At 46.1% G+C, this 13,913-nt stretch overlaps 1 protein-coding gene across 11 annotated transcripts in view; it reads left to right on the top strand.

Annotated features, from left to right (window-relative positions):
• The window catches only part of LOC308332708 (neurexin-1a-like), a gene marked incomplete at both ends in the record, with an annotated part of 160,798 nt that overhangs the window by 53,784 nt on the left and 93,101 nt on the right, over nucleotides 1-13,913 (top strand). For all 11 annotated transcript variants that reach the window (XM_080788734.1, XM_080788735.1, XM_080788733.1 and 8 more), the window contains one exon: nucleotides 13,303-13,604. In XM_080788734.1, the coding sequence (XP_080644860.1) occupies nucleotides 13,303-13,604 (302 nt within the window). The remainder of the gene's footprint in view (nucleotides 1-13,302; nucleotides 13,605-13,913) is intronic.

The following is a 13,913-nucleotide window of genomic DNA, read 5'->3' as shown; positions in this document are numbered from 1 at the left end:
TGTTGTCTCCTGACTTTCTTTTCTTATTTCTAATGATCGGCCCAAAACATTGTGTTCATTGTCATGATTTGTCACGATCCGAGTTGGCTTTGTCCGCGGCGTAACAGTCTTTAAATAAATTATATTAGAAGTGCCGATGGGAGAATGCATTGGGGTTTTATTTCCTGGGTTTTTCTGAGAGGGGGCGGGACTGCGGCACTCTATACCGACGCAGCTGCTATAGTGATTGAGAGGAGCCCCCACCGGGAGGACGTATACAGCATAGGGCTTCCGTCCTGTATACTCTTTTCTTCATAATTTTTATCCCACCATTTTGCAACCTATTTCTTTCACCCAATGTCAATTATCTAATGTAATCCTGGGCGCTACACTTCCTCTGCCAACCTGAGGGGGGCAGCGGACTGACCTCATGCCTCCTTCTTTGCATGAGGAGTCCAAGCTGCTTCTTTTCACCTGACAGGGGGGGGGGGGGGGAATTTCCCTGGCCGAACGTATAGCGTGTGGAAGGAACACGTTATTCCGTCCTGTGTACTCCTCCTGCCCAACCCGCCATGCATGCTGACAGATGCCCCGCCCCCAGGCAGCCCCGTGTATAGGAACATGCGCGGTGACAAATATCCCCCGCGGGGGACTTTACCACTGCGCCACACGAGAACAAATTACCATCGTGGTACAGTATACAGTCTGCAGGATCGTCATAACGGCTTCACGTGGTTATTACATGAACACTATATACTGCATACATTTACACCAATATATTCACAACCTCTTGCCCTTCCCTCCCTCCCCTCTATATCTTCCTTTGTGTCTCTGTCTGTGTCTCGCTATAGCCTCGGAAAACCCAGACGTTTTTATTTCCAGGGAGGAAGAAATAAAAAAAAGCCTGGGGGCCGATCGAGTCCGCTTCAATTCGGCATACAGTAGAGCGCACATTGTCACAGTCACTCACTCTCTGCTGACTTCTGATCGTCTGCACCAGTGTTAAATTGACGCACACACGCACACACACACAGACACTCCTCTCTCTCTCTCTCTCTCTCTCTCTGTCGCCCTAATTAATTAGTCTCATGTCCTGCAGCTGCAGTCTAGTTCCTCCCGGGCCCGGCGGATCCTGCCGGGAGCTGCCTATGCCATAGAAAGCGTAGCTGAGTTCAGTCTAGTCTAGTGTCTCGCAGACACTGCGAAGCAGCCTGGCCTATACATTTATACACACCGTAAAGACGACTCGAAACACGACCTAGTGACCTTACTAGTGACCTAGTCCTGATTGGCTACCTCCTAGCGACCTTACTAGTGACCTAGTCCTGATTGGCTACCTCCTAGCGACCTTACTAGTGACCTAGTCCTGATTGGCTACCTCCTAGCGACCTTACTAGTGACCTAGTCCTGATTGGCTACCTCCTAGCGACCTTACTAGTGACCTAGTCCTGATTGGCTACCTCCTAGCGACCTTACTAGTGACCTAGTCCTGATTGGCTACCTCCTAGCGACCTTACTAGTGACCTAGTCCTGATTGGCTACCTCCTAGCGACCTTACTAGTGACCTAGTCCTGATTGGCTACCTCCTAGCGACCTTACTAGTGACCTAGTCCTGATTGGCTACCTCCTAGCGACCTTACTAGTGACCTAGTCCTGATTGGCTACCTCCTAGCGACCTTACTAGTGTCCTAGTCCTGATTGGCTACCTCCTATAGCGACCTTACTAGTGACCTAGTCCTGATTGGCTACCTCCTAGCGACCTTACTAGTGACCTAGTCCTGATTGGCTGTATACCTCCTATAGCGACCTTACTAGTGACCTAGTCCTGATTGGCTACCTCCTAAGCCAATGGGAGTCTGAACGGCATAAAAACCCACACTCTGAACTCTGCAACGCGGTGTAAGCGGCAACAGCAGCTAATGTTATGAGCTAACTGGAGCTAGCAGGAAAGCCATAACAAAACACAGTGAGTGAACCAACAAAGAGCTTCATGTTACATTCATGTCATTCATTACCGTATATATTCTGTATCAGTATCACCGTTCCACGTGGACGGTAAACAAAGCAACACATGAATTTGATTTGCTATCGTCGGACGATGTCGTCCAAAAGATTGAATATATTTTCACGTTTCTGAACGACCTTCGCCATTAGTTCGCCAGCGGTTGCCGCGCCTTTGACGCACATCCGGAAAATACGGCAGGCTGTCTGTCTCCCGCTGTCTGTCTGTCTGTCTCCCACTGGCTGTCTCCCGCTGTTAGAACGTCTGTCTGTCTGTCTGTCCTCCCATGCTGATGAACACGTCCCCTCACAGGATGGAGGGTGACATGTCACTGTTTACTCTCTGAGCTAATACTGACTCACTCCATTAATCTGTAGGAGAGCACATAGAGGAACGCTGTGCATGTGCACGTGTGTGTGTGCACGTGTATGTGCTTGTGTATGTGTGTGTACACATGTGTGCATGTGTGAGCACAGCTATACGAGCCATAGTCATCTTATACAGTATGTGACGCACGCGCGTGTTCACATATCTGTCCCGAGCAAGAGCGCGTAACCCGATACGCACTTTCCTGCCTGTGCCGCGCGTGCACACGTGACTGTGTGTGTGTGTGTGTGTGTGTGTGTGTGTGTGTGTGTGTGTGTGTGTGTGTGTGTGTGTGTGTGTGTGTGTGTGTGTGTGTGTGTGTGTGTGTGTGTGTGTGTGTGTGTGTGTGTGTGTGTGTGTGTGTGTGTGTGTGTGTGTGTGTGTGTGTGTGTGTGTGTTTCTTGTATTACTATACGTGTGACGGCCAAATGTCCCCGCAAGTATAGCGGAATATGAGAAATAGATGTTGTGAGGACCATTTTTCCCGGGTCCTCTCAAGAGAAATGGTTGTATATATGGTTCGTTTAATTACATTTAGAATTAGAAGGAATTCTCCGGTTATAGGATTAGATTTTTAGAAGGTTAGGTTTAAAGGGTTGGGAATTGATTGATTTATAGGTTCAGTGTGCGTGGCAGTGTGTCATGCACCGAAAAACAGCTGATCTATTAAGCTCTGCTTTTCTCGCCTTTATAGGCGTACGGTTAGAAATGGCTACAGTTATTATGAAATATGACATTCATAAAGTCGCTGTCGCAAAAAGGTCCCCACAAGTATGGTAATATACCGTGTGCGTGTATGTGTGCGTGCGCGTGTGTCCTTGTGCGTGTCCATGTGTGTGTGTACGACTGTACGTGTGTGTGTGTGTGTGTCTGTGTGTGTGTGAGACTGTGTGTGTGTGAGAGAGAGGTAACGGAGCGCGGGGAGTGCATGGGGCGAGTGTTTGCGGCGCCTCCAGATCGATGCAGTAGATGCTTTATGCGGCGCTGTCCACTTTAATGACACGCGTGTAAATTAGCAACAGAATGCGCAGAGTGTTGCACACTGAGACCTTAACCCATTCTGACCTGAGATCAGATTCATACGAGGTTTCCACTGGACACACACATGGTCTGATTAACCCATTCTGACCTGAGATCAGATTCTAAAAATGTCAGTCGTTCTTCGATTTTTCAAAAATAGCAGACCTACAAGCTCGTAGCGCGCCACTCGGTGGCGCGCTATGAGCTTGTAGATCTGCTATTTTTCAATAGCTAAAGCATAACATGATGCTAACACCAAAATGGGTTCCCGTTCAGAATGGGTTAATGGCAGCGAGGTAAATTACAGCCCCAACGCCACCGGACGGCCCGCCGCCTGTGTTCTCATTGTGAACCGCTCGCCCCGCCCCCCCCCCCCTAGCCCCCCTCGCCTCGACCCCCCCCCCCCACATCCCTGTGTCTGCTTGTGTGTGTGTGTTTTACTATATACTTGTGAGGGCCCAGATTGTCCCCAACAAGTGTATATAGTAGTAGAATTTTAGAGAAACGGACATTGTTGTGAGCACCATTTTTTTCCCCCTCTATAGTCCCTCACAAGATAAACGCTTGTTGTTTCTTTATGGTTACAGTGATTTATAGGGATTAGGAATGGGATTAGACATTTTAGAGGTTAAGGTTTAGTGTTTAGGATTGGAGTTATTTATGGCTCATATATGGTTACACGCTGGTGTCGTGTTGTTTTTCAGCCATATATTTGTGTCCTTATTTAAATGCTGTAGCCTCTGCCATACGAAACCCGGTCCTGTGAATTCATACAACCGGGACGTGGTCTACCAGACGAAAAAACTCTCGCTGTCCTCAAGAGTGTAGTACTGTATTACAAACGCTCGTGTGTGTGTGTGTGTGTGTGTGTGTGTGTGTGTGTGTGTGTGTGGGAATGTGTGTGTCGCTGCAGCGATTCCGTCGCATATATAGCCTTGCGTGTGCGCTCAGTTGTGACTGTGTGTGCGATCGTATTAAACGTGTGTGTGTGTGTGTGTGTGTGGCTATTGCAGTGTTTGTGTGTATTTGTGAGTGTTTGTTGCGCGTGCTCCCCCCTCCTCCCTCCTCCCCCCTCTTCACCCCCCCCCCCCCCCCCGCCCTCAGTAAAGAGCAGCCTGGGGCCCTGAGTTGGTAATAGCTTTTCTGACAGCAATACACCAATATTTACAGAGACCAGGCAACCGCACCCCCGCACACATTTCACGCGCGCCGCATTAAAAAAGGGGGAAAAAAGGCACAAACTCCCTGCCGCCCCGACACCCCTATCTCTCTCTCACACACAGTCTCACACACACACACACACACACACACACACACACACACACGCGCACACACACACACACACACACACACGCATGACACTCACGGGGAAAGGCTGCGTGACGCGCTGTGTCGCACGTGTCCCTCAGGCACACACAGTTAATTAACATATATGCTGGGAGGGGAGGAACTCGCACGCCGACTAAGCGACACGTCGGGTTTTTTTGCACTCGGCGGCTGCATGTCGACCCGAAACCTCGTATCTCCGAAACAGTTCCGTTATTTAAAAAATGATTGCATACTATAGTGTTAGGATTACATAACAATGGTGAAAATATAGCCGATCTACAAGCTCACAACGCCTCGCGGCGCTCGTAGATCGGCTATATTTTCCACTGCTTTTCTGCGACAGTTTTGTGGTGTACTATGCACGGCTCTTTCTCAAAATGTGAATCTCGATTTTCCCTTCGGAAGAATTGAGATCACGATTCTCATATTTTTCCCCTGAAAATATTTATTCGAAAAAAACATAAGCAAAGACCATAAGAGTTACTGAAATTAATTGGACAGCCAACTATAGCGCTGCACAATTTTGAGATTGCATAATAGTGTCTGAATTTAAATATCTTTTCGATTAACTGTGCAGCGAGTATACATTCTTTCTTGGATGATGAAGTAGTGTATATGCCGTCAAATCCGTCAGTTCACGAATAAACATAAACACGTTGTGGAAGTATACGGAGATACGAGGTCTTCTCTGCCCCGACAACGGCGTCGACTTGCCCACGTATTGGCAGTCACACTTAAAGGGTTTTTCTTTTCTTTTTTCTTGTCCGTCACACGCAGAGAGAGGCAGAAAGAGGCGCTTATATAGCGCGCCTCGCCGACACACGCACGTCTTTTGAGTTCCGCTCCTTCCTGTATACTGTATACCGTCGTTATTATTATCTTCTGGTCGTGTCAAGTCGAGTATATACGGCTGATTCTGCTGCTGCGTGTGCACCTGTCTCCCTTACCCCCCTCCCTCTATACCGGAACAAATTAAACCCCTACATATGCTCCGTTGAGACCCTGTATGGTCTGTATCTGGCATGTCCCCATGCCGTTTTCACTATACACCAAATCCTCTATATCTTTCTACAAGCATCGTGTTGTCGATTGGCAGAATATTATTCAACCTTTTTCATGACATGCCCCGGAGCGTTATAGATTAACCACTGTTGTATGGTGAATGGTTCAAATTGCCAAACATTATTTCATCATTACGTTATCTTACGTTTCACCTATGCAGCCAAAATGAGGGACACTATTTTGGCTGTGCCACTTTCAAGTGGCACAGCAGTGCACACCAGGGCCACTTTCAAGTGGTTAATGTTCCAAGTGTTTTACACTTGGAATGGAATGAAAGTGGTTCATGACCAAATTAAATTGTATCTATAAAATCCAATCCGAGGTCTTGAATTCTTTCCTATACGCGACACCCACGCACATTTAACTAAGGCTTTCAGACGCTTCCAGCGCCAACCCCCCCCCCCCCCTCTACTCCATCCATCCATCCATCCATACATCCATCCATCCATCCATCCATACATACATCCATACATCCATCCATCCATCCATCCATCCGCCCACCCGTCTCTAACTCTGCCGTACAGTTTATAGTCGCCTGAAGAATTCCTCTTGGCAGTGGTGGATGAGTACAGTACATGTACTTAGATACTCTATATACTTAAGTACAATTTTGAGGTTTTTGTACTTTATACTTGACTATTTCTAATTTTCAGGTATACTTTTACTTCTACTCCACTGCGTCTCGGATGCAAACATTGTACTTTTACTCCACTACATTTATTTGAAAACTTGAGCTATACTATTAGTTACCTTGTAGATTTACAGTAGATTATTACAAAACATAAACCACTTCAGCCCCATATACATTTCAGCCATTTGAAAATAGTCCGATCTACAAGCTCACAATGCGTCGCATCGCGACGCATTGTGAGCTTGTAGATCGAGCTATTTACACATTTTGAACTTGTGAAATGGGACATTCCAAGTACTTCTACTTTTAGGACTTTATAGGTACATTTTGACGACGATACTTTTGTCCTTTTTCTCGAGAACATTTTGAATTCCAGACTTTCACTTGTAACAGAGTATTATTTTTTACATTGCAGTATTCATACTTTTACTTAAGTAAAGAGTATATACTTCCTCCAGCACTCCAGCCTGACCCTGACCCTGCAGTCACAGTGTAATGTGTAGTTGAGTATACCCCCCCCCCCCCCCCTCTGTTCCCCTCATTAGCGCCAGCCCAGAAGATGGCGGCTATACGCCAGCGGCGCTCGCCTCACGCAGAAGGCTGTAAACCAGCGAGCAGTGAAAAGGAGGCCAGCCTAGATCTGTGGGAGGGGAGGGGAGGAGGGGGGGGAACGGGAAGTGTGAAAGATAGAGGGATGCGGTGAGAGGAGAGAGAGAGAGAGAGAGAGAGGGGTAATGGGGGATGGATGGTTGGAGGGAGAGAGAGAGAGAGAGAGAGAGAGACTGTGTCGCCCCTGCTTGTGTATGCCAGCACAATACTATGGTATAGGTTTTATTCTGCGAGCGCACGCAGATTTGTGCGCGTGTGCGTAGGTGTGCGATTGTGCCTCTCTGCTTGCGTATACGTGTACGTGTTTATGTGATTGTTGGGTGTGGAGGATTGTGTGCGTGTGTGCGTACGTGCGTGCGTGCATGTGCGTGCGTGCAGATAAGAGTGCGTGAACTTAACAATGATGGATTGCAAAACCTTGGGTCTAGTGTCCTTGCAGGTCAGCGAGGGTTCGCACGGTAAGTTGCCATTGGCTCTCTGCCTTGCATCGTGAATTCCGATTGGCCGATTGGCTCTTGGCTTGCTGTTGGCTGGCATGATGCTTATTATCTATAGGATGCTATAGTCGTTCTCCCATCCTCATCCTCGCCGTCACTCAGCCTTGAAAGAAGAAGAAGTGCATTTTAAAAAGAGAAAACATTTTTCCTCTCTCTCTGCCTCTTTCTCTCCATGCACACGTGTGCAGAACGAATATATACTGTACATGCATACACACGCCCCCGCACTCACACACAGACAGACACACACACATACACACACACACACACAGTACACACACACACACACACGCACAGTATACACAGGAGTTTGTACGGCATGTCACAGGCGGGGGGAAAAAAGCCAGCTCGCGTTGTCAAGCAAAGTGCGGGTCGCTTTGGATTGCCGGCGCAGCTTTTCTTTCAAAAGGCGAAGATGATGGCAGGTTTCATAACGACTTTGGAACGCCTTAGACCGCCGGTTCTCCCTCGCAGTACAATCCATGCCGTTTAATCTCCAGCCCACATGGATGATCAAAGCTTGTTTATACGCCACTCTCTCTCTCCGTGCAGCCGATTAGAGGTGTATACAGTATGTATGTACGGTATACGGGAAAGGAAGAATCTCCTTTTCCCAGCAGTGGCAGGGGGTTGCTCCACGATATAAACAACGTCTTATACGCAATGTGTTGTTTACCCCCCCCCCCCCCCCCCCCCCGGAAAGATTATTTGTTTTTAACTCAGCTGGGTTCTCTCATGATGCCGTCCATCATCCACCATTTTGTTTTGTGAACAGGGGGTGGTGTTACTGTTGCCTTGTCTCTAAAGATGAGAGACTTAGCCCCCCCTTGGAGCTAGGGAATCCTCCCCCGTAAGAAGGTTTTCATGTTATTCAACACGGAAATCTAAAAGCACTCTGGAGGAATTATATTTATTCCATTATGATTAATATGTTAAAAGTTATTTTCAGTTAAGAGAAATTAGTAACATAGTAATCTGTGTTAACTATGCCATTATGTTCTAAAGTGAATCCATTAAACGGTAAACGGCCTGATCTGTGAGGCCATTTTATTTAGATTTTAATATTTATTTTCTAAAATTATTATCAAAGAATCACACCTGTGTGAAGTGAGGGGCGCTCTTATCATTATACATCATCTGATGAACAACTGAATTTATGTGATTGGTTTAGCCGATTTGCTCGTCTACATATGACGTAAATGTCCCCTTCATTGTCCGTGGCATTTAATGTTTGTGTTGCCACAAATGTACGTCATATTATGATCTAATTTCTCCTTTCATTATCAATGGCAAATATGAGACGTGGGGGGACAAAAGCTGTATATACTGTAGGTGGGGCTAGCTCCCCTCAGAAAATAGCAACTAGCAACCTTTGCGTTTATCACCACCATATGGACCCGAGGGAGAGCGACGCCCGGAGCGGCTGTTTGCCCAGAACCGCTGATCAGGCCGATATGACCATATACAGGCGTAATGGAGTTGTGGGTCAGGCCCGGCACCATGGGTGTTCCCCTCAGTTGTGTATATGTGACCAGATTTGACTGAGGGACTGCCATTGGATTCTTTTTTAATTTTCGTTTTTTTTTTCATGTTCAGTTTGACCCACCAGTTTTGGAGATATGGCTTATATAGAGTAATGTCTTACAGAAAACAGCGAGTTGAGAAAACGGGCTTGAAAGGTTCACTCTAACGTTACATCGAGCTACATGTTTAAGCATTTATTTCATATTTACATGTCGATTTCAGCTCTGACACTTATTCCAGACACGCTCTAGTATGTGAAGAGTCTGCCTGTTTTTTCTCCGCTGGTGAAAAGCTGGAATTTGCGCGATCCCAGGCTCTCAATGAAACCTGGTCACATATACTGTCTTACTATACAGGTGTGCCCCCTCGCCACTTTCAACTGGCCCCGGGTCCTCGTTCTTTTCACCCTGGCCTTTTAGCCATAACCTTTGGACCTGCTAGTCACCTCACTGGACTCGGTTCAGTGTCCTTGTCCTTCGTGTCTCTCCTGATTAACAGGAGAGATCATCAGAGGAGCAGAGGTAACAAGACCTCTCAAAGAGTCTCTCAGTGAAGGTGCAGCCGGTGAAAGAGTACAGATCTCAGTCAGAACTACAGAACTCTAGCCTCCACATCATAAAAACAGACCAGACAATCCTCATAGTCCACAAACACTCCTCTCTTACATGGAGGAGGACAGAAAGGCAGCATGTACTCGTAGCCTCGTACTCGTTTACATTCCTCACCCAAATAGTCCAGTAACCATCGCTGGGGGTCGGTGTGATGTCTCCCATCCTGTTGATGGACTCTCTGACCACTCCTGTTGCCCATTCAGTCCTCCCTCCAAAACCCTAAAATCTCCACGTCATATAATATGAGGTTAGGTTTTGCCGAAATATGGAGTTCCACGTAGAAACAGACGTGTTCTCCGGAGATTGCATTAGGACATCAATACACTAGGAGTACATTATAACTGCCGGAGTGGGGGTATTGTATAATATAAAATCACACCCGTGCATCTTTAGATGATTAGGTGATTTAATGATAATGTAAAACAAATGGTGAAATGGTATCTTTATTGTCAATGGCGTTTTTAAAACAAACATTGAACTAAAAAACAAACCTGTATCTCAAATCTGTATATAGGAGCTCGGGGCTATAGCGCCCCTCAAGAACAGACATTCAGTCAATATAAAATAAAGAAATACATACATAATATATAAGGGCGAAACCAGGACAGTGAGAGGGGGTCCTTTCAGGTTAGGAGTATTGTACTTAACCCATTCTGACCTGAGATCAGATTCATACGAGGTTTCCACTGGACACACACTGGGTCTGATTAACCCATTCTGACCCGAGATCAGATTCTATAAAAATGTCAGTCGTTCTTCGATTTTTCAAAAATAGCAGACCTACAAGCTCGTAGCGCGCCACTCGGTGGCGCGCTACGAGCTTGTAGATCTGCTATTTTTCAATAGCTAAAGCATAACATGATGCTAACACCATAATGGGTTCCCGTTCAGAATGGGTTAAAGTTTGTGCTTGCGTTATCTGCCCATATAGCCATGAATGATTAATGAAAAGGTTGTGCTCTAAAAGCAACTATATGTGGAGAAGATTCTGCTCATCACAATGTCACAAGATGTCAGCTCTGTTTAACGTTCTCTACTGTATAGAACAATAGCTCCATCATGGACCCGTCAGCCTCGATCCGTCCGTACTGACTGACTGACTGGCACGCACACAGACATCAGTATTCTTCTTAACCCATTCTGAACGGGAACCCATTTTGGTGTTTAGCATCATGTTATGCTTTAGCTATTGAAAAACAGCAGATCTACAAGCTCATAGCGCGCCACCGAGTGGCGCGCTACGAGCTTGTAGGTCTGCTATTTTTGAAAAATCGAAGAACGACTGACATTTTTAGAATCTGATCTCAGGTCAGAATGGGTTGATCAGACCAGTGTGTGTCCAGTGGAAACCTCGTATGAATCTGATCTCAGGTCAGAATGGGTTAAAGAATGATCTGCCTTGGGCATTGCTTACGCCTGAAAGTATAGTGAAAGAATGTCGAAAGGCCTTCACCATGCCTTGTGGTGAAGGTATGTTTATTTATTCATTGGAAATCACAACCAAAAAAAAAACAAGGACACATAATATTGTCCAGAAACCACATAGCAGACATGTGTAGGTCCGTTGCCTGAAAATATTACATGTGTAGATAAACGGATCTCTCTGAGTAAAAAAATGAAACGTGCAAAATGTTACAACCTTGGCGGCCCTCCCCTACTTTATTTGCTAATGTCCGTATATAAATGTACATAGTAATAGGAGTACTTTAGTGTCGACCTTTATGCTTATGCGGTTCATGACATACGGACCTGAACAAGACTAAATTGACAGTAATGGTACTGTAACATCTGCATTGTGACCATGGAAATCCACAACACATCACTGTGTCCTGAACTACAGTTACTGTAGGCCAAATGTGCTGCCTTCTCCTTTATATAGCTATCTGAATGGGAACAGTGTTAATCATCACACTGTGTCTCGAAAATAAATATGAATCTGGAACAAAATCACAAATAACCCATGTACAGTATATATGAACAGTATGACCAAGCAAATCAGAGTGACATGATACTGTACGCCAAGGCAGAATTAAAATGCTAATTTATGCCTGCGACGGTGTTTGATGCAGTTGCCAGCTAACTAACGTTAGTAGTAGCCTACGTTAGCTTGCGTAACATGACATGACATGGCGCGGCAGTGGTTCAGGGTTTAGAGTGGTCGGTAGAACAGCCGGATGGGAACCGCAAGGTTCCCAGTTCGATCCCTGTGGGCTCCCCCAGAGTTAGTGTGTCCTTGAGCAAGACGCTGAACCCCTGATTGCTCCCGATGTGCAGGTTGGTGCCTTGTTTCCTCAGCCATCGGTGTATGAATGTGTGTGTGAATGGGTGAATGTAATGCACGGTCTATGTAAAGCGCTATATAAATGCTCCATTTACCATTTATGACATATAGGAAGACTTAAAGGTATAGGGTATAAAGTGATATTTTTGAGGGGCGCTAGCCGTCTGGCTCCTGAAATGACGTCGTATGGCAGCCGTGTCTATGGACTTTTCTAATGTTTGTTTAGAGCACTTTAAACAAACATAGAGTGGCAGCCAAGTCTATGGACTTTTAATGTTTGTTTAGAGCACTTTAAACAAACATTACCAGGCGCCCCTCACGTCACACGAGTGTGATGTTCTGTTTAAACTAAAGTTATTTTTTGTTAAAATGTTATGACAACATATTGTGATATTATAGTAAGCATTGTTCTCCCCGTCTAGCTCTCTCTCCTCATTAATGAACAGAAAATACATTTACAGATGCGTTGCCAGTTTTAGCCAATCAGGAGAGAGTTCCCATCTATCAGTTTTAGAGTGTTCCAGTTACACGTCTGATTGTTCATTTCTTTGTGCCACCGCTTACAATTCCACTTGTTTATCCTTGTATCCTGTATGAGTTCTCTCTCCTGATTGGATCAAATTGATATCCCGGCTTGAAATTTGGGTTTTTCTATATTATAGCAATGATTACTATAAAAATATAGACTAGATATAGGCCTATTTAACACTTTTAGTTTAACAAAATGAGTTCACTTTCCCTTGCTTTAATTACATTATTTTCCCACTATAGTTCTAACCATATTCCTCTCAAACAATGACCTATACGGAACAGTATGTAATGTTTGCCAGTGTGAATGACAGGCACATTGCTGCAGTGTGAGTAAAGTGCAGATCACTGTACACACACTGAGAGCAAATGAGGGCAAGTTTGAGACAGACACTATATATTACAAAATGATCCCAGTGTTCTCTTGTCTTCAGACTAATCACCACATGACTGCTATATATAATCATCTCTGTTTCACTATATTTGCTGAATAATATCATGGGAATAAAGGGATATCGTAAAATATATATGAAATAAAATAATAAAACGGTAATAAGAGATCAGTAGCTTGGCAGCAACATATCCGAGGCTTAAGACCCTTAAGCCCCCAACCCAGACCCCCACCCCCAACACCCCCCACACACACACACACACACACCACGGCACTGTTTGTGAGTGTACAGGGGGAAGAAAACGATCACAGACGGTGTAAGCTCAGAGCGCAAATCCAGCGCGTCGAAATGTGAAATGTATAACGTTTCGTGCACTCACGTTTTTCCCCTCTTTCCCGTTCTCTCCTTCCTTCCTTCCTTCCTTCCTTCCTTCCTTCCTTCCTTCCTACTGTTCTTCCTTCCTCCCGACAGCTCGCGAGGAGTACGTGGCCACCTTCAAGGGCTCCGAGTACTTCTGCTACGACCTGTCGCCCAGCCCCATCCAGTCGAGCAGTGACGAGATCACGCTCTCCTTCAAGACGCTGCAGCGCAACGGCCTCATGCTGCACACCGGCAAGTCGGCCGACTACGTCAACCTGGCGCTCAAGAACGGTGCCGTGTCGCTGGTCATCAACCTGGGCTCGGGCGCCTTCGAGGCCCTGGTGGAGCCCGTCAACGGCAAGTTCAACGACAACTCCTGGCACGACGTCAAGGTCACCCGCAACCTGAGACAGGTAACACCCGGCCAGGCGAGTAGGCTGACGGAGGGAGAGAGAGAGAGTGAATGACAGAGGGAGAGAGGAGGAGGAGGAGATGGTTGAAGGTAGGGGAGGTGAGGGGAGAGGAGAGGAGGAGGAGGAAGAGTGGAGAGGAGATGGGAGGGGAGGAGAGAGGAGGTGTGTATTCTACGGAGTATATTCTATGGATTTTCTAATGTTAGACTGACAATAGGTTCTTTGTTTACTTATGATCCTTGATGACTATAATGGAGAAGATATATAGGAGGACAGGGGAGAGTAGAGAGGAGATAGGAGGGGAGGAGA

This window comes from Protomyctophum bolini, assembly GCF_963924005.1.
Source record: "Protomyctophum bolini genome assembly, chromosome: 18".
NCBI classification, from domain to species: Eukaryota; Metazoa; Chordata; class Actinopteri; order Myctophiformes; family Myctophidae; genus Protomyctophum; species Protomyctophum bolini.
Note: the sequence above shows the minus strand (reverse complement) of the source record. Positions and strands in the feature narration are given on the sequence as shown.